At 37.0% G+C, this 21,165-nt stretch overlaps 2 protein-coding genes and 2 pseudogenes across 2 annotated transcripts; 1 reads left to right on the top strand and 3 right to left on the bottom strand.

Annotated features, from left to right (window-relative positions):
* The first annotated feature begins 575 nt into the window (after positions 1–575).
* On the top strand, positions 576–3,340 carry LOC106353912 (annotated as a pseudogene).
* Positions 3,341–3,386: 46 nt separating this feature from the next.
* Positions 3,387–4,319, bottom strand: LOC106357121. Its single transcript, XM_013796804.3, has one exon. The coding sequence runs from the start codon at positions 4,084–4,086 to the stop codon at positions 3,604–3,606; it is 483 nt and encodes a 160-aa protein (XP_013652258.2). The 5' UTR covers positions 4,087–4,319; the 3' UTR covers positions 3,387–3,603.
* A 937-nt stretch (positions 4,320–5,256) lies between these two features.
* LOC106404947 (LEAF RUST 10 DISEASE-RESISTANCE LOCUS RECEPTOR-LIKE PROTEIN KINASE-like 1.4) lies at positions 5,257–8,667 on the bottom strand. The gene is made up of 5 exons (XM_013845582.3): positions 7,674–8,667; positions 7,208–7,231; positions 6,758–7,075; positions 6,373–6,678; positions 5,257–6,108 (listed from the first exon to the last, which is right to left on the bottom strand). The coding sequence occupies exons 1-5, from the start codon at positions 8,473–8,475 to the stop codon at positions 5,507–5,509; spliced, it is 2,052 nt and encodes a 683-aa protein (XP_013701036.2). The 5' UTR covers positions 8,476–8,667; the 3' UTR covers positions 5,257–5,506.
* A 1,346-nt stretch (positions 8,668–10,013) lies between these two features.
* LOC106353911 lies at positions 10,014–16,398 on the bottom strand (annotated as a pseudogene).
* Between the last annotated feature and the right edge of the window lie 4,767 nt (positions 16,399–21,165).

Below are 21,165 nucleotides of genomic sequence, written 5' to 3'. Positions count from 1 at the left end.
AAATCATAGATCACAAAATTTGAATGTGAAACTTTTAACAGTTTTAGTAATTTATACTCGTTTTTAAAAATTCAAAATATAATATATAAATAATTTTTTTTAATTTTTATTATATGGTTACTATGATTGTTTAATTTATTTTAATAGCTTAAAATTAAACAAATATAATTATAATACACACTTATTTTATCAAATCTTTATTATTCAAAATCATTTATTGTCATATACTCCCTCCGTTCCTAAAAAATGTATGTTCTGGAAAAAAATTTTGTTTTAAAAAGATACATTTTTTACCTTTTCAATGCATGATTTTATGAAAAATTGTAAGTTTTAATAAAACTAATAGTGTATATTGAATTTTTATTGGCTAAAAATTATGGAAAATTGTTATTCACAAAAAACAATGTATATTTAATGAGTTTTCTTAATATATGTGAAAAATCTAGAATATGCATCTTTTAAAAACAGAGGGAGTATACTTTAGTCACATTAAGCAATTCCGTAATCTTATTTAAGGAAATAATGAAGCACATTAATAACGTATTGATTGTGGTTTAATAAAAAGCTTATTATATATTTATATGAACCAACTTATTTCTCTAAGGATTCTAAGAATCATTGTAGTGATGACACGTGACTACAAAAAAATGTTACAATGCTTCTCAAATAATATATAGGGGATTGAAGTGGTTTCTTTAGTTCTACTCTTGTACATGGCCGGATCTGAAATTTTGAAAACCATAAACCAAATTTTATAAAAAACTTGTTTAAAAACAATTAGGAGGCCTTTAACTACATATATATTTTCTTTTCGAATTTTGGGTACCAAGCCAATGTTTCATTGGGTTTGGCCTAGATCCGGCTCTGCTCGACAAACCAATGTCCTATAGAATCATATGGATGCTGTTTTTGATCCCATCTTTTTGTTTTCTCAGCTGATGAGCTTTACAGGCGCTGCAGTGCCCCGTTTAGCTGCGGTGATCAGGGTGGTCTCTTGTACCCTTTTTGGATACCTGACAGAGAAGAATGTGGCCATCCTGACTTCAAGCTCGACTGTCACAGCAGTTTCGCAGAGATTACCATATGCTCTGTTAAGTACAGGATCTTAGAGGCAAACTATAAATCTCGTGACATAAGATTAGCAAGATCAGATTATATCGGTGGTTTGTGTCCCCAAAACCCTATAAACGAGCCGTTCACCCAAAACGTCTTTGCCTTAGCTGGTGACGGCGACATGATATCCATTTATCATGAATGCACACCACAGTTTCCACAGTATGTTTCTCCTTACGTTGGAGATCTTGATTGTGAAGCTAATGAGAAAAGTTACTATGTGACAAGAAACCTCTCGTCTCCTTTAAAAGACTTGGTTGGAACGTGTAAAAGAAACGTCAGTATTCCTGCATCTGGACCGGCGCTGAACACTCTGCAGAAGAATGCAAGTCGAGATAATCTAAAGACGGCTCTTAAAGAGGGTTTCAAGGTTGAATTTCACAGAGAATGTTCCATGTGCATGGACTCTGGGGGTGCTTGTGGATGTAAGAAGGGCTCAAACAATTTTCTCTGCTACTGTAAAGATCATATTCATAGCCATACCTGCGGAAACAAAGGTAAGCTTTCTTTCATATATGATGATCTCCTTTCTTAATGTTCTTCCACAAGAACCAACTTTTGATTGGATCTTCCTACATTCCATTAAACAAAAAAAAAACTCCATTGAATGTCAAGTTCTTAGTTTCTAGTAAATAAAATGTTCTCTCTGCATTTTTTTTGGCTGACCTTTTCTTGTTGTCATCCTGTAGATGCAGGCATCTCTTCTCCCGCAAAAGCAGGTGCTTACCCTTTTCCTGTAATTTAGGGACACCCCATTTGGTTGCCGTAATCTTCTTATGAATCTAATAATTTATTTTCGTTTGGTTGCTGTGGTAGACGTCGATTTACTGATTGTAATCTTATTTGATTTAATACATTCTTGAAGAGCCGTATATTATTCTTGCTGATCGATGATAAATCTTTTGTTTTTGTTTTCATCTCTAGGAATGGAGTATGCTTTTGGATTTGTGGGCATCATTCTTATAGCCGGAGGTTTGTACTGTGTTATCAGTCGGCGAAAAAAGACATCAGATGATCCTAGCCAACTTAATCTAAAGGCCCTTATTCCACTGAAACACTATAGCTATGCGCAAGTAAAGAGAATCACAAAGTCCTTTGCCATAGTGGTTGGGAAAGGCGGATATGGAACTGTCTACAGAGGAACCCTTTGTGATGGTCGTAGTGTGGCGGTTAAGGTCTTGAAAGACTCAAAGGGTAATGGTGAAGACTTCCTCAATGAAGTTGCGACCATGAGCAAAACTTCTCATGTCAACATTGTTACCCTGCTTGGATTCTGTGCTGAGGGTACCAAGAGAGCCATTCTTTACGAGTTTTTAGAAAATGGATCTCTTGATAACTTCATCTCTAGCACAAAGTCGTCACATAAGAATTGGATGAAGCTATATGAAATAGCATTAGGCGTTGCTCGTGGTCTAGAGTACTTGCACCATGGATGCAGAACAAGGATTGTTCATTTCGACATAAAGCCGCAAAATGTACTCTTGGATCACAACCTTTGCCCCAAAGTTTCAGACTTTGGCCTTGCTAAGCTCTGTGGGAGGAAAGAAAGCATCCTGTCACTGTTGGACACGAGAGGAACGATAGGATACATTGCACCTGAAGTGTTTTCAAGAGTGTACGGTCAAGTCTCACACAAGTCAGATGTGTATAGCTACGGAATGCTGGTTCTTGAAATGATTGGATCAAGAGCCAAACCATCAACGGAAGAAGCTGCATCTACCAAAAGCTCAGTATACTTTCCTGAATGGATCTATACAGATCTTGAGATGGGAGACAGTGGACGGCCTAAGGGAAATGTAATCAACTTTGAAGAAGAGGAGATAGCAAAGAAGATGACATTGGTGGGTTTGTGGTGTATTCAGTCTTCCCCTTCAGATCGCCCATCGATGGACATAGTAGTAGAGATGATGGAAGGAAGTCTTGATGCTCTTGATGTCCCTCCAAAGCCTGTTTTACAAGTGCCTCTTCTAGAATCTTCTACGCATTCAGAGGATATTTCTGTTTACACAGAAGTATGTTCAATGAATACTGTATAAAAAAACCTCCTCAAAACATATTAGATCACCGAAACAGTAAATATATTTTATTCATGAAGTGCAGTATAATGTCTACATTCCAGATTGACCCCCTATTGTGTCACTTTTCTCCTGCCTTTGCTTGTTTGTTGGCAAGTGATGCAACAAGGTTTTGTTTCAGCCAATCACCATCCTAATAAAACGGTGGGCCTTCGTCATGTCCGATCTAAAACATTCTGAGATTGGATTTTGCTTCTATTTGTTTTGAATAAAAACTCAATTCCTCACAAAAAAAAATACAAGCAATTCTTGCAATTTTCACTAAAAACTTGCAACTAGACATATCTATACCAAAGAAATACACCACCAAAAAAATCAACCGAAATCAAGAACAACTTATGGATTCACTAAAATTCAAAGTTACTTATTAAGCGAATTTTAATAAATAGTAAAAAAAAAGTTGTTAAATCTTGCTTTATTGTTCAGGAATAGTTACAAGAACAGGGCGCCAAGCTCTTCGGAGTAACCTACATCGAAGCGTGCCAGAAGATAACATGGGCCTCGTTGCGCCGTTAAGGCCCATACGTCGACCCGTTGACTCTTCTCCAATACCTCCGCTAGTATAAACGTCGTTAACCGGTAACGCCCTCTCCCTTTCATTCGCCGCATCGCCGCCACGTTGGCCTTCCTCCACCGGAGGTGAAGAGACGAAAAGCTCTCTCAGCTTGCGCCGAGATCGGATCTTATCTCTCTTCCCGGATAAGCCCCTGGCACCATCGGATCCCGTCGGTTCCTCGGCGTTACTTTGGATCTCCGGTGATCGCCACCGATCTGATGAACGGGTGAGTAGCAAACGCAGCGTTTTACGGCGGCGGAGGTGGACGACCGGGCTGCGCGTCGGACTCTCGGCGACGGTGCCGCAGTGAGTGGCGAGGAGCTTGAATTTCTGGAGAGACATTGATTTGGCCTTGGGTCGATCTCTCCGTTGATCATCTGAAGGATTGGGTAGCGTTTAGGTTGATCTGGCTGATGATGATTCTTTGCTTCGTGCGAGTAGTCATAGTGGAAGGTAAAGAATATAGTGACTAGGATCGGCACCATTCTTGAAGAAGATAGGCTACACGTGGCAGTTAGAACGAGTGTGGTATCTTTTTAGCTGATGGAAATTGTCATTTGTTCTAAAAATCGGTTTATTCTTCGTCTAGATTTCCTTCTAGTCGACAAATTGGACTTGAATGAAACAATTTTTTAAAAATGATTTTATAAAAAGTGAGTTAAACAATTTAAAAAAAAAAGGTTTATACACTCAAAAAGTTGATCTAAACATCCACATAATCAATAATTTCGTATAAAACATTTAATTACCACCTATCAATTTCTTAAATATCGAAAATTCATGCATGTACAGTTTTTCCTGTCTATCTATACTAATTTACTAAAATAAGATTTAGCTGTTTGTATATACTGAAAAAGAAAATTTAATTGCTAATATATATATATATATATATAAATAAAATAGAACATATTATCTACTCTTTTGAACCATTTCATCAATTATTTTAGCTCAACCTGACATCACATTATGTTTTAATATTTAAGAATGTTTTCATAAATTTTTAATTATTTGATCAAATATATTAGCATCATGTCTGATACAACTTAGATAGGCTGTCTTACTTTATACTCACTTGAAAATGGATGAGATAAATTTCTAGAGTTTGTAAAAGCTATTAGACTTGATGATGTCTTCACACAAAAGAATGGACAAGTTTGTGTTGATCGTTCCATTCCAAAAGGTTATTTTACACCATATGAGTATCATCACTCTGATATGCTTTCGTTTCCTGTGATTCTTGCTCCGTTTTCCATCTCTCTTCTTTGATTTCTATAAAACTCTGATTTTAGTAGAATATCTTCGACCTTTTCTATTACTGTATTTATAATAACAGATAAAATTACTCCATGTTATTTCTATTTTTCTTCTAAAATAAAAATTGTTGTTTTTTTATTTATAGTGAAAGAAATAGCAATCTTCTATTTTTACTATGTATTTAGAACTTGGTATTATAGAGAAATACATTGGAAAAAAAAAACACAACACAATTATAGAATTTCTCTACTATAAAAATAGCAAAATAGATTAGAAATGTTCTTTGACCCTTCAGTCCAGTCTTTTTTGAATAAAACTACAGTGTTAAAAGAGAAGTACTCAAATTGTCAATTTGACAAGTAGCCAAAAACGCAATCACACATACTATATACAGAAACAATAAAGATCTTCTTAGCTGAGCCAAAAATAAAATATTCAAGAAAGATAAAAAGAGTTGACCAGAATGAATTTATTACACACCACCGACGAGACCTGATTATACAATCTCTCAAAATGAACACGCAGCCGTATCGGAACTGCTAGTACACTTATCAGTATCCGGCGAAACTGGCGGAGGATCACTAAGCCTCAGTAATCCAATATCCACCACATCTGGTAACTTCCCGCCTTTCTCCCCCTTGATCCCTTTCAAAATCTCCACGATCTCATCCATCAACGGCCGATTTTCCCTCTCATGTTGCAAACATCGGAACGCAAGCTCAGCCACCGAAATCATCATCCTCTTCACGTTTGGATCCTTATCGAATCCAAGACTCGGATCGACTAGCTCGTGCACCGCATTGTTCTGGATCTTGGAAACGGCCATGGTGGCTAAGTTGACATCGTGACGTTTTCTTGTGATATCCACGGCTTTTTTAGAAGATATGAGCTCGGTGAGTACGACTCCAAAGCTGTACACGTCACTCTTCTCGTTTAGACGGTAACATTGGTAATACTCCGGATCTACATATCCTGGAGTGCCTTGCGGCATCGTGGAGACGTGAGTTTGGTCTGTTGAAAACAACCGTGAGAGTCCGAAATCAGCTACTTTCACCGTGGAGTTCTCGTCTAGAAGAATGTTTGTTGTCTTCACGTCCCTATGTATGATCCCTACAACAGAACCAAATCAAATCAAACAACTTTTGGGCCGGAAAATTAATTTTTAAATGGGAATATCTAAAAGCTGACTCTAGACCCAGAACTCCCACTTTTAACCAAAGAAAAAAACTCTACTTAACCGCCTAAATATGAATAAATTAAAACACATAAAAAAGTATACCCATAAATCATTACATTAATTTTGTAAGTCTTTTAAACTTTTATATAAATTTTGACAAGAAAAAAAATTATTGATATTTGAATTTGTTGTTTTACCTGATTTATGGAGGAAGGATAAAGCACTTGCGGTTTCGATTGCTATGTTTAAACGAACTGGCCAACAAATAGGACGGGCTTCAGCACGATCACCGTGAAGATGGTCGGCCAGAGTTCCATTTGATATATACTCGTAGACAAGCAAAAGCTCTGCGCTGTGTCTCGATGTGCATCCATAGAGAATAACGAGGTTTGTATGTTTCAACGATTTCAAGATGTCGATCTCGTTCTTGAACTGTTCAACGCGTTGAATAGATTTTTCATATAGTCGTTTCACTGCTACAGCTCGTCCATCTTTCAACACGCCTTTCAGAAATAGCCAAAAATGTTTGATCAGAATGCAAAATCTTTTGAAGTGGGTGTTAAAGAATTGAGTGGTTCTTACCGTAATAGACTGTACCGAAGCCGCCGTTTCCAAGCTCTCTAGAGAAATTCTCAGTGGCTTCCTCGAGTTCTTCGTAGCTGAAAACTTGGACTCCAAAGTAGGTGCTTGCGTTTGTGATGTTAGAGATTGAAGGGATAAGAGCGTGGCTTGAGATTGTTTTGGGAGTTGGATGGCTTGAGGCGTCTTTGCTTGAATAAGACGTTATTGGCAAGTCTTTGTTTGTGTATTGAGCTGCTTGTATCTTCCGCCGTCTGATTAGACAGAGCGCGCATCCGGCTGTCAGAAATAGCAGCACTAATACAGAAGCAATCCCGATTCCTAGGACAGAAAAACAAACAAGGCTTTCATAATAAGACTATCTGTGTTGTGATTCATATGGTATATTGTAATCAATTCACAGGCAAATCAAGTTTTTTTTATCTTTTGAAACAACAGGAGAACGGTAAATACCTAGTGTAGCTCCAGTGGAGAGACCTGCATTAATGGAATGACACCATAAAAACAAAAAAGGTAAGTTCTATCTGAATACAGAACTGTGAATCTTACTGGAAACATTAAATTTGAACTGTTGTAGCGAACATCCTAAACCCATAGAGCTTTGGTTTTCTTATTTCTTTTTTCTAAGATACTATGCATTCCTTTAATTCATAAGTTTAGGTTTTCTTTTATTTTTTCGTTTTAGGACTTCTGTCCCTATATATTGTGATCTCTTAGGTTTGTGAGAGACACCACTTTGATTATTGATTTTATAAAAACTTAGAGCTTGTTTTTAAACAACTCTTGAATCCTTATTTCCATGCGTTCTATAAGAATTCAACGGTATTACGAAGGCTAAGATAACGTTAGCTTCGCATTATCGGTTACTACAGCACTTCTGTTCCTTCAGAAGTTAGAACATGTACGAAATAAATCTTACCGTTGTTTCTACTACGGTTATTGGCCTTTTCTATATTATAGCAGATGAATCCACTTGAGCTCCGATTACACCCACAAGCACCCCCAGAGGTTAAGCAGATCGAACAATCTTGGTTAAGTCCAAGCTCGAAACCTTCTTCAAGAGCCTTCTTTAGATTATCTGTACTTGAAGTCAACTGTAGCGTGTTCAGCGCGGGCCCAGATGCAGGAATACTGACGTTTTTATCGCAAAATACGCTGAGGTTGGTTAAAACAGGACTTATCGCTTGAAGCTGAGGGGACGAGAGGTTTCTTGTCGCATAATAATTTTTTTTGTCATCATCATCACCACCACTACAAGCAAAGGCTCCAAAATAAGTAGGAACATACTGTGAAAAGTCTTGGCTGCAGTGGTAATAAATTGTGAGCAACTCGCTGCTAGGAGAAAGTGGAAGGACGCTTTGGTTGAATGGCATATCTGAAGTATCTGTGGGACAAAGATCGCCAATATAATCCGATCTTGCCAGTCTTATGATACGAGAGTCATAGTTCGCCTCTAAGATTCTATACTTCACGGAGGAGATACTTAGCTCTGCGAATCCACCACTACAGTTGACTTTGAACTCAGGGTGGCCACAGTCTTCCCTGCCAGCTATCCAGAAAGGATACAGAAGACCGGTTTGATCGCCGCAGCTAAACGGTTGACTGCAGAGTCTGTGAAGCTTATCATCAGCTGAGAAAACAAAAGAAGGTATCACAAAGAGCATCCATATGATGATTATATGGAACATAGATTTTGTGGGGGATAGAAACAGATCGATCATTGTGTCGGGAGACAAATAGGAATATGGTGAAGAAGAAGAAAAAAGAAGAAATATGAAAGAATTGGTGAATGTAATTCGCAAAAGAAAAAAAATTGATGAATGTCTTGGTTTTGGAGTTAAATTAAACGAACCTATGTTTGGTTTTTATTGACCAACCTTCTCTTTTTTATATACTATATTAATATACCTTTCTCGAGTTTTATATCTTACAAATCCGAACTTTCTTTTGGAATTTGGTGGCTTACAAGTTACAACGCAGACATGCTGCATGCATATTATTGGTAAAAAAAATATTATTATTGGTAAACGACGAAAATGAAAAGAGGCACGATGGTTTGCTCATTTGTTAAGTTTCGTGTTGCAAGGTTCGACTGAGCCAGGTTCAATTTTTAAAAAATACTTAGTATTATTTTTGGTTTATATTGCGATTTAACTGACACTTGGAAAGTTGACCTGTGAGTTTTTGATTTTGTGGATTAATTTACAAAAAAAAAAAACAAGTTGAAGGTTTTTTGCAGAAACGACTTCAAAATCAGGTGCTTGGAATATTTTCTTATTTTGTTAAAGTTGTTAAATATGTTTTGTTTTTACTTTAATCAGCGCAGATTCCCTTTCTGATATTGTGTTTTTTTATTACAATCCATTAGGAAATTGCAATAATTGAAAGAAAGTGACGGTGTTTCAAGAAAAAAATGAAAGAGTGACCAAGTAAATGATAAGTTAATGCCGATTGCAATAATAAGATTTCTAGCACGGTTCATGGCTGTTCTGCCTGAATTAGTTGAAGGGGATAGATAATGAATGTCCAAGAGGCTACTAGCTCTCTTTTGTGGACGATGAACTTCTCTTCTCACCTATAGATTGTTTTAATGATGTGTTGCTATTCATGAGACAAAAATTAACCATGTTTGGCATCTAGGATGGATCGCAGAAGATTTTTTTTTTTACTGCGATTGATCAATGTTTTTGTGCTAAACAGATAAATTAATAGAAACACGACAAGAAATTAGCAGTTGCAAATAAAAGACGAGCAATTAGCTTAATTTTTTTTGATTAATTAGGTGTTTTGTGCAGCAATAAAAAAAATTTAATTTAAATTTTATTTAAAATAAACTTTTGTTAATATTCTAGATTTTATTATTTTCTTACCAGTGTTTTAATATAAATTTTGAATTATTTTAAATTATATTTAGGAAAAAAAATATATATATATATATATATATATATAAATATATATATATATATATATAACTAAAATTTTAGATAGGTTTTCATTTGTTTCTTTTGGATAACATATATTAAATAAAATTGTATATTTTTTCTTTAAAAACGAGATGAATTTTTTTTTAAATAATATTAGTATGGATTATGCTTTAATAATATAGATATGTGATGAGTTAATATTAAAACTCAGCTTATATACGGCTTAAATAAAGAAGCATGTTGATTTATATAGCTAAGAAAACCAAAAACCTAAATCGAAATGGTTTAGGTAATCATATTTTTTATTTGAATTGGTTTACTTAGTCTAATCTTAATCCTACTTGTTTTGGTTTACATCTATGCTATTAAAAGGGAAGAAGTTTTTAAAAATCTACCTATAAAAAGTTATTGGACCCTTTCATTAGACTTGGCTATTTTTTTGGTCTCACCTTATATTTCTCTAACTATGCAATAATCAATTACCTTATATTTTTCTAACTATAAAATAATCAATGCTCTTATTTATTACTCAACTTACTATGATACACCAAAAAATTATACATAACTCCATTATACTAAAATATCATCTTTCCAAAACATTTCTCATAAATCCATAACCAAAACGTGACTGGTAAATTTAAATACCAAAACTATATTGTTCCTTGGTACCACCAACTTTGCAACATTTCACACTATCATTTATTTTTTGACCAAAGCCTTCACTCTATCATTTTTTCGTTGATCAAAATGTGGTTTTTCAAATGAATATGTTGACCATTCTGAAATATTTATCTACACAGCTTATACATCATAGATTCTCCTTGACTAACACTTCTAATAATTTTAACTATATTTTAAAGGAAGTTATTTTGCATACAGTTTAACAATTTATTCTAAATATATTGTTAGAGATTATTTTGTGTACTATAGTTTAACAATATATTCTAAATATATATATTCTAAATATATTTTTATGATGATTTTTGATAAGAATATGTTATAGACGCGATTGAAAATTTATATTATTCAAAGAAAATATTTTTAAAAATATATTATAAAAGAATTTATAACATCTATATAAAACTCTTTATTTTTTATCCTACCATTCACTAAAATAACTATAAATAATTTAAATATTTTAAATAAATCCTATTATTATTTCTCATTTTGTATGATACACTTCTCTAATTATTTTTCTTATTATCATCCAATGTTATTGTTGTTATTCAATAGCGTTATATACATCATATATTATTCTCAAAGATGGATATATAAGATTTAAATATCAATTATTAAATGAAAGCATATATCATACAACATATTATATCATGTCATCTAACATTATATAATTCTAAATATTTACAAAATCAAATTTAATAAAAAAACACTTTAGCAAATCATTTGTTAAAACAAAATTATATATATTTACATTAAATTATTTTTTATTGTGTTAATATATTAGAAGTTTCATTCATCTCTTAAAATATTATTGAAGATTATTTTTTTCCTACCATGTCAACCAAATGCCGGGTCACACTTGATTGCATGTTTTTTTCGAAGTTTGCATGCTTTAAATTAACGACTTTTCATTAAATCTAAACCAGCTTATGTACAAGTCATCGTGTTTACTGGTTCGACGACGGATCCAAAGTTGATATAAAAGTATTGTTTTCATCTAATTGAAAATAATTTATTTTAAAATAATAGACGCACTGAATTTGATCAATCCATATAATTTTTTTGAAAAAAGTAATCAAACGATTAAAAATATAATTACATTAACTAACTAAATAAAAATAATAATTTTTTTGATATAATAAAATTTTGTAACATAATAATGTATAACAAAACTAAAATACTAATTCATATCATATATTTTTATCAACTGAAAAATAATCCGCGCTTTTAAGCGCGGGTCAAAATCTAGTAACTTACTTACAAATCACAAAAATATTAAATCAACATCTGATTCTCTTTTTTTTTTTCCTCCGTATATATTCATGAAATAGACTAAATGTTAGAGTCCATTCTGATGGGCTTTGGCTCTCGCTCGATATTGTTAGTCCATCCCAAAAGACAAGTGGATCTTGTTTCTGGTCGCCAAACTCAGTTTGGGCCATTGAGACCTTGTTTTTCCATCAAAGAATGAAAGAAAGTGACTAAATGATAAGTTAACAACCAGGTAGTCCAGTGGCGCTTGAAGGATTAAACCCAATACGGCGAACCCTGGTTCGAACCCCGCTGGCCACACGGATATGGGCTATTGCTTTCGGCTCATTTGAATGCCCAGGAGAGGGTCTATCCGTGGGCTGTACCTCCACCCGGGGGTTAGGTCTGTGTCTTTAATAGATCCGGGTTTAACCCTTTTAGTTTACAAAAAAAAAAAAAAAAAAAAATGATAAGTTAACGCGTTGCAATAAGAAGATTTCTGGTAAGTTCTGGAATAGCTGTTCTGCCTGGATTATTTGAAGGGATGGACGAAGAATATATTGGAGGCTACTAGCTCTTTTCTGTGGATGATAGACTTCTCTTTTCAGCTATAGATTGTTGCTACTCATAAGACACAAGTTAGCCATGCTTGGTATTTAGGAATGATCACGGAAGATTCTTCTTCCTAGTGTGATTGATCAATGTTTTTGTGTTGAACAGAGAAAGCAATAGACAATACACAAACAATAAAGATTTCTAGTTGAGCCAAAATAAATATATAAAAGAAGAGTTTTACCCGACTGAATATATTATTACACACCACCGACGAGACCTAATTAAACAACCTCTCAAAATGAACGCGCAGCCGTATCCGAACTGCTATTACACATATCAGCATCCGGCGAAACCGGCGGAGGATCACTATGCCTCAGTAATCCAACGTCATCTCCTCTGCTTACCACAATGTCCACCACATCCGGTAACTTCCTGCACTTCTCCCCCTTGATCCCTTTCAAAGTCTCCATAATCTCATCCATCGACGGCCTAGCTTCCCTTTCCTGTTGCAAACAGCGAAACGCAAGCTCAGCCACCGACACCATCATCCTCTTCACTTCTGGATCCTTCTCGAATCCAAGACTCGGATCCACGAGCTCGTGCACCGCATTGTTCTGGATCTTGGAAACGGCCATGTTCGCTAAGTTGACATCGTGGCGATGTCTTGTGATATCCACGGCTTCTTTTGAAGAGATGAGCTCGGTGAGTACGACTCCAAAGCTGTACACGTCACTCTTCTCGTTTAGACGGTAACATTGGTAATACTCCGGATCTACATATCCTGGAGTGCCTTGCGGCATCGTGGAGACGTGAGTCTGGTCTGTGGAAAACAACCGTGAGAGTCCGAAGTCAGCTACCTTTACCGTGGAGTTCTCGTCTAGAAGAATGTTTGTTGTCTTCACGTCCCTATGTATGATCCCTGCAACATAATCACGTCTATCAATCTAGCCGCCTAAAACATAAAACAATTTTTTTATTACCATACATTTTTTTATGGGCAATTGTCAATAATAGCACCTTTTGAAGTTTATGTCACAAAAATAGCACTAGAAGGAGAAAGTCACAAAAATGACATTCATTAAAGGGTAAAATATCTCTAATACCCTTGGTTTAAAATTAAATAAACAAACAAAAATAAATAAAATAAAAATAAATAAAATGAAATTTTTTTTTTTTTTATAGTTTCAGATTATATTTTTCAGATTCGAAATTTTTATAATTTTTTTTTGAAATTTTTTTTCGAAATTTTTTTTTTATTTTATTTTTTTCAAATTTTCTTTTTATAATTTAAAAATACTTTTTGAAACTGTTTTTAAAATTTTTTATTTTTATTTTAGTATTTATTTTTTATAAAATTTTAAACTCTAATTCTAAAACCCCACCCCCTTAACTCTAAACCCTAAGGTTTGGATTAATTAACCCAAGGGGTATAAGTATATATTTACCTCTTTAATGAAACCTATTTTTGTGACTTTGAGTCTTGAATGCTACTTTAGGAACAAAAACTTGGTTTGGTGCTATCCTAGTCTTTTTCTCTTTTTTTATTTGCATACACTAATTTTTACTACCTTTAAATTCATATATAAATTTTGGCGCCTAAATCATGTGAGCTTTAGTGCAATGTCCACATTGATATTCTATTTACCTGATTTGTGGAGGAAGGATAAAGCACTTGCTGTTTCGATCGCGATTTTTAGACGAATTGGCCAACAAAGAGGACGAGTTTCCGCACGATCACCGTGAAGATGATCGGCCAGAGTTCCATTTGAGATATACTCGTAGACACGCAAAAGCTCGCTGCTGTGTCTCGATGTGCATCCGTAGAGTATCACCAGATTTGGATGCTTCATAGTTTTCAAGATGTCGATCTCATTCTTGAACTGTTCAACGCGTTAAAGAGATTTCTCGTATAGTCGTTTGACAGCTACAGCTCGTCCATCTTTCAACACGCCTTTCAGAAATAGCCAAAGATGTTTTATCAGAATGCTAATTTTTTGGAAGTGAGATTTGAAGACACAGTGGTTCTTACCGTAGTAGACAGTACCGAAGCCGCCGTCGCCTAGCTCTCTAGAGAAATTCTCAGTGGCTTCCTCGAGTTCTTCGTAGCTGAAAACTTGGACTCCGAAGTAGGTGCTTGCGTTTGTGATGTTAGAGATTGGGGGGATAAGAGCGTGATTGCTATGGCTTGAGATTGCCTTGGGAGTTGGATGGCTTGAGATTGTTTTGGGAGTTAGATGGCTTGAGGCTTCTTTGTTTGAATTAGATGTTATTGACAAATCTTTGCTAGTGTACTGAGATGCTTGTATCTTCCGCCGTCTGATTAGACAGAGCGCGCATCCGGCTACCAGGATTAACAGCACCAATACAGAAGCAATCCCGATTCCTAGAGACAGAGAAAAAAAGAAAAAGAAAAACAAGGCTTTCATAATAAGACTATGTTAATGTGCTGCATGTGGTATATAGTAATCAAATCCAGTTTCTTGAAAGAACAGAAGAAAGGGTAAGTACCTGCTATAGCTCCAGTGGAGAGACCTGTATCTTTGGTATGACACAGTAAATAAATAAATAACAAAAAAGGTAAGTTCGATCTGAATACATAACTCTGAATCAGGACTGGGCATAAAATCTGTAACCCAAAATCCGAACCGAATCCGATCTGAAATGTAAAAAATATCCGAATAGATCTTGTAGGGTGTTACAAAACATATCCGAACCCGAAATGTTATTAACCAAACTCGAATGGATAACCCGAAAACCGAAGACCCAAAAACATATCCGAAGAAACCAATTTGAATGTCCAAATTAATATATAATATAAATATTTGAAACATAAATATGTACTTCAAATATACAGTTTCATATTTATTTGGATATGATATCTAACAATAAATATTTAAAATTTAATTAAATACCTTAAATATTCAATTATATACAAAGAAATATATATTTCTTATGTTTTACTTTTAAATTTTAAATTTTACTTTGGATATATCTGAACCGATCCGATATAACCCGAATGCGAATAATATATAGTTACTTCGGATATATCCGAACCGAACCGAAACTGAAGTGTTATATTCGAATCCGATCTGTACTTGTAAATTTTCTAGAATGGGACCTAGGAGATGTTATAAAATAGAACCGAAATCCGAAGAACTCGATCCGAACGCCCAGGCCTACTCTGAATCTTACTGAAAACATTAATAGTTGAAACTCATAAGGTCTATGGGTGGAGGATCTGGGGTAGGGACAAACGGTGGTACTTGTGAAAGACATATATAAGTTAGAACACGTAGACAAGAAATCCTACCTTTGTTTCTAGTACGGTTACTGTTGTAGCAGGTGAATGCAGTTAAGCTCCGATTAAACCCACAAGCACCCCCAGAGGCTAAGCAGGTCGAACAATCTTGGTGAAGTCCAAGCTCGAAACCTTCTTCAAGAGCCTTCTTTAGATTATCTGTACTTGAATTCAACTCTAGCGTGTTCAGCGCGGGCCCAGATGCAGGAATAGTGACGTTTTTATCGCAAAATACCCTGAAGCTGTTGAAAACGTTTCTAATCCTTTGAAGTAGAGGGGACGATTGGTTACTCGTCACATAGTAATATCTTTTGCCACCATCATCATCATCATCATCATCATCATCACCATCACCACAAGCAAGGGCTCCAATATAATTAGGAACATACTGTGAAAAGTCTTGGTGGCAGTCGTAATAAATTCTTAGCAGCTGGGTGGTAGGAGCAAGTGGAAGGACGCTTTGGTTGAAGGGCATATTTAAAGGATTTGTGGGACAAAGATTGCCGATAAAATCCGATCTTGCCAGTCTTATGATACGAGAGTCATAGTTCGCCTCTAAGATTCTATACTTCACGGAGGAGATACTTAACTCTGCGAATCCTCTGTTACAGTCTACTTTGAAGTCAGGGTGGCCACAGTCTTCTCTGCCAGATATCCAGAAAGGATACAAGAGACCGCTTTGATTGCCGCACGGAAACGGTTGACTGCAGAGACTGTGAAGCTCATCATCAGCTGAGAAAACAAAAGAAGGTGTCACAAATAGCATCCATATAATGATTATAGGGAACAAAGATTTTGTGGGGGATAGAAACAGATCGATCATTGTGTCGGGAGACAAATAGGAGTATGGTGAAGAAGAAGATATGAAATAATTGGTGAATGTCTTGGTTTTGTAAGAGTTGAATTAAACGAACCTATGTTTTGGTTTTTATTGATCAACCTTCTCTCTATTATATACTACTAATATTCCTTTTTGGAGTTTCATATTTTACAAATCGATGTTTCTTTTGGAATAAGATGCCTTGCAAGTTACAACGCAGACATGCATATATATTATTATTGGTAAACGATAAAAATGAATAGTGATCTAAACGAGTTTTTTTTATCTCTGTTGTTTATAGAATATAAAACGATTTCCTACTTGGGACATTACAAAGCACGATTCCTGTTCGACATATAATAATCCGTTACAACGATTTCAAAAGCTGGTGTTTGGAATTTTCTCTTTTTTTTTTGTTGTAAAAAACAATATATGTTCTGCTTTTACGAAATTTGACCAGCGCAAAGTCCCTTTCTGTCATTGTCATTTTTTATTACAATCTATCTATAAAGAAATTGCAATAATTGAGAGAAAGCGACGGTGTTTACAAAAAAATGAACGAAAGTGACTAAATAATAAGTCAATGCCAATAGCACAATAAGTAGATTTATGGTACGTCTAGAGGATATTTTTGCCAAAAAAAAAAGAAGATTTCTGGTACGATTCTGGAATAGCTGTTCTGCCTGGATTATTTGAAGAGGGTGAATGATGAATGTCGTGGGGGCTACTAGTCTCTTTTGTGGACGATAGACTTTTCTTCTTAGCTATATGTTGTTTCAAAGATGTGTTGTTACTCATGAGACGACACAAATTAACGTCTGGTATCTACGATGGATCACAAGAGATTCTTCTTCCTAATGTGATTGATCACGTTCTTGTGCTGAACCGAAAAAGCAATAGGGACAAGACAAGCAATTAGCTTAATTTCAGCTTGTATGCGGCTTAAATGAAGAAGCATGTTGATTCATAAGCTAGGAAAACCCAAACTTAAACCGAAATGATTTAGGAAATCCAATTCCTAATTGGAATTGGTTTACTTGTTCTTGATTTACATAACTTAATTATAAATAAATAAAAAAGATTAAACCGTACAATCTTCTCTCTTCTTGGTTTTTTCCTCTTCTTCCTTATGTGCACGAAATAAACTAAATGTTGGAGTGCATCTTGGTGGACTTTGGCTCTTACTCGTGTTGTTAGCCCATCCCAAAAGACAAGTAGCACTTGTTTCTGGGCGCCAAACTCAATTTTGAGCCAATGAAGCTGAATTGTTCTTCATGTATGGTAAGATGAACAATCTAGTCTCCTTTGTCCAATTTGACCTCAAGTGCATCATCCTCCTTTTCCTTTTCATTTCTCGCCCAAACGGCTCCATCACCATTGCATATCTCAGGTTTGTCCAACTCCTCATTGTATCTTCGGCCAACTCCAACTCGCCCTCGTCCATCTTCAGCTTGTCCGGGTGCACCTCTACTCTATTCGACTAGTAGTTATAATGGTTAATTGACACCTTAAATTCTTTATTTTTTCCAAAAGTGTTTAAGGGTCTTGTTGAAATGTACATCTTTTAAACTTAGTAAAACCATATTCTCCATTGTATGGTTTGGAAGAGTAACTCGGCTTCTCATTAATGAATAGCTAACTAAAAGAATGGAAACATGTTCATCTGTTCAAGTATAGAATAATAACTAATGAATTTTCAATATCTTACCAAAGATGAGCTAACTGTATAAGATTTAACTTTTTTTTTTTTTTTTTTTGAAACACACATTAAATTCATTCATTAAAGACTTAGTTGGGGGCAATTAAAGCACCGAAACCAACCGGAAGTACAGATGCATTAAGGGCACCTTTTGCTAGAGAATCAGAATGGAAGTTCCTATCTCTAGGAATCCAAACAAAAGAAATTTCCACAAAATCCTTAGCCATCGCTAGGATATCAGAAACAACACTATAAATTGCAGGAATCCCGGTGTTCGAGTTGATGGTCTTGATCAATTGAGCCGAGTCTGACTCAAAGTGCACCGTCCTGAGCTTCATACAACGACATGAGCTGATTGCTTCTCTCAAAGCTAAGGCCTCGGCCATTAGAGGTGAGGCAACAAATTCCATAAGTAGCTGGAAATCCTTGTTTTGTGGTGACTCCATAATGGTCCAGCCTAGTCCCGCCACTCTTTGTTGTTCCGACCATGCAGCATCCGATCGCACTACTGTAGTGTTACCGATAATCGGCAGCTCTGTTCGAGGAATCCCTTTAGCGCGACAGGGTGAACTTTTTTGGTTGCAGCTCCATTCCCTCGCTAGTACAATAGCAGCGGATAGCGTATCCTCCGGAGAGGTTGAAAATCCTTCGAACACAAACCTGTTTCTAGCTTTCCATATTCCCCACAGTATCCAAGGCACCAAAGAGCCAGAGATTATCCCTGCTGGAGGTAGACATTTTCTGGCACAAAGCGAGAGCCATTCAGTCACCAAATCTACTATTCCTCTAACCTCCACTTCAGTGGTGAAAGGAGCTAAGCTCCACACTCTTTGCGCAAAAGGGCAGTGGAGAAATAGATGAGTAATAGATTCGGTGTCACCACAGCGTTTACATGAGGGGTCTGCTGCTATATGTCTCTCAATTAATCGCTCTCCCACCGGTAGAGCTCCTTTCAGCAGTTTCCATGAGAAAATTTTGATCTTCGGTGCACATTCCAGCTTCCATACACTTTTGTTCCAGTCAATCGACCTGACATGGCCCATCTCCATTCCATAGTCATCAGAGTTAATCGCCGCATAGTAGCCTGACTTCGCCGAATATGTTCCAGTCTTAGTTCCTAGCCAGACCAACTTATCCGGAGACCCGGTACAACTTTGCTTTAGACAGAGGATTTGTGTCTCATACTCAGGTAGCAGCAGTTGAATCTTCCTCCTGTCCCATTGGTTTTCGCCTGGTATCATGAGGTCCGCAACAACGAGGCTCACGCTCTGCTCTGTCGGCGGTCCCATAGGTCTTTCTTGTTTAGACACACTGAGCCATGGGTCATGCCATATGCTGATAGACCTTCCGTCACCCACTACCCAGCCAAGATTCTTTAACAGTAGGTCGCGGCCGATGAGAATACCTCTCCAGCCGTGAGAGATGGTCGTGGTTTCGGTAACTTGGAGGAAGTCAGTTTCCGGGAAGTACTTTCCCTTCAAGACCTTGGATAGAAAGCAGTCCGGATAGTTCATGATTCTCCATCCGGTTTTTGCTAAAAGAGAGTCATTAAATTTCTGGAAATCTCTTAGACCCAAACCTCCCACTGATTTCGGCTTAGCGATGCGTTCCCAAGACACCCACGCCATTTTCCGCACATTCTCGTTGTTATCCCAGAAGTAGCGAGTGACAACCGATTGTATTCTCTTACAAAGCGATATTGGGAGCTTAAAGTACGTCATCGAATAAGAGGGAACAGCCGAGAGCACGCTTTGTAGCTTAACCAGCTTGCCAGCGGATGAGAGAAACTTGTTAGACCATCCCTTAGCTTTCTGTTGAATACGTCTCACTATGGAGGAGAAGAGGTCTCGTTTGCGCCGGCCGAACTGTTCCGGGAGTCCTAAATATTTGCCCACTCCCCCTTCTTTCTGAATTTGGAGTTCAGCCTTGACCATAGCTTTCAATTCCGCTGGAGCTTTCCGGGAGAAGGTGATCGCTGATTTATCTTTGTTGATCGATTGTCCCGATGCCTCCTCGTAATTATTGAGGATTCCTTTAAGCGCTTCGCAATTTGCTCGGTTTGCATTGAGGAAGAACATAGTATCGTCCGCAAAGAGAAGGTGAGAAATCCGAGGGCATCCTCTTGCTACTTGTAACCCTTGGAGTGACCCTTTCTCTTGTGCTTTGTTACATAATCCCGAGAGGACTTCACTACACATGATGAATATGTAGGGAGAGAGGGGATCGCCTTGGCGGATTCCTCGACTCGGTACTACCTTCCCTCTAGGCAAGCCGTTAATGAGGAAGGAGTATGTAACAGTAGAGATACATTGCATCACTGATCTTATCCAATCTCGGTGGAATCCCAGCCGAGAGAGAACTAGCGCAATAAAATCCCACTCAAGGCGATCATATGCTTTGCTCATATCCGTCTTAACCGCCATAGCACATCGCTGTTCAGCTTTGGAGGTTTTCAGATAGTGAAGCACTTCGTGGGTAATAAGAACGTTATCTCCGATAGCGCGACCCGGGACAAATGCCGACTGGTTCTCTGAGATGAGCTTCTCCATAAGGGGCTGAAGTCTTCGGGTGATGATCTTGGAATAAATCTTGTAGTAGACATTGCATAGGGCAATGGGTCTATATTCCGAGACCTTTTGCGGTTTAGAGATCTTAGGGATCAACCGGACATGCGTGTGGTTGATATCAGTCGGCAGTGGATCCCCACTGAAGAAGCCCTGAACCTCTCTAACTATGTCTGGCCCAACCCGGCTCCAATGAGTGTGAAAAAACCCAGCCGAGAAGCCGTCGGGTCCTGGCGCTTTCTCGGCGTTTATAGACAAGACCGCATCCTGGACTTCTGAGGCTGACGGAACGCTAATCAGATGAGAGTTCTCTTCTTCCGAGATAATGGGGTGGAGGGCTTGGTTGACTATCTCTTCTCTCACACCTGGCTCCGTCATGAAGAGCTTTTCAAAATAATCTCCAATAACCTGGATGATTTCCTCCTCTTTTGTAACCATCTGTCCCTCCTCATTTTCCAGCACCGAGAAGGCATTCGCCCGCTTGCGAGACTTTGTGATCGCATGAAAATAGCCCGTATTGCGATCTCCAAGCTTTAACCAAAGCAACCGACTGCGTTGTCTCCAATACTCCTCCTCCGCAAGATAAGCGGCATTAAGCTTTGTTGAGATCTCGAGAATTAGA

The sequence above is a fragment of the Brassica napus genome, chromosome A7, assembly GCF_020379485.1.
Source record: "Brassica napus cultivar Da-Ae chromosome A7, Da-Ae, whole genome shotgun sequence".
Taxonomy (NCBI): domain Eukaryota; kingdom Viridiplantae; phylum Streptophyta; class Magnoliopsida; order Brassicales; family Brassicaceae; genus Brassica; species Brassica napus.
This window is presented reverse-complemented; position numbering and strand designations above follow the sequence as displayed.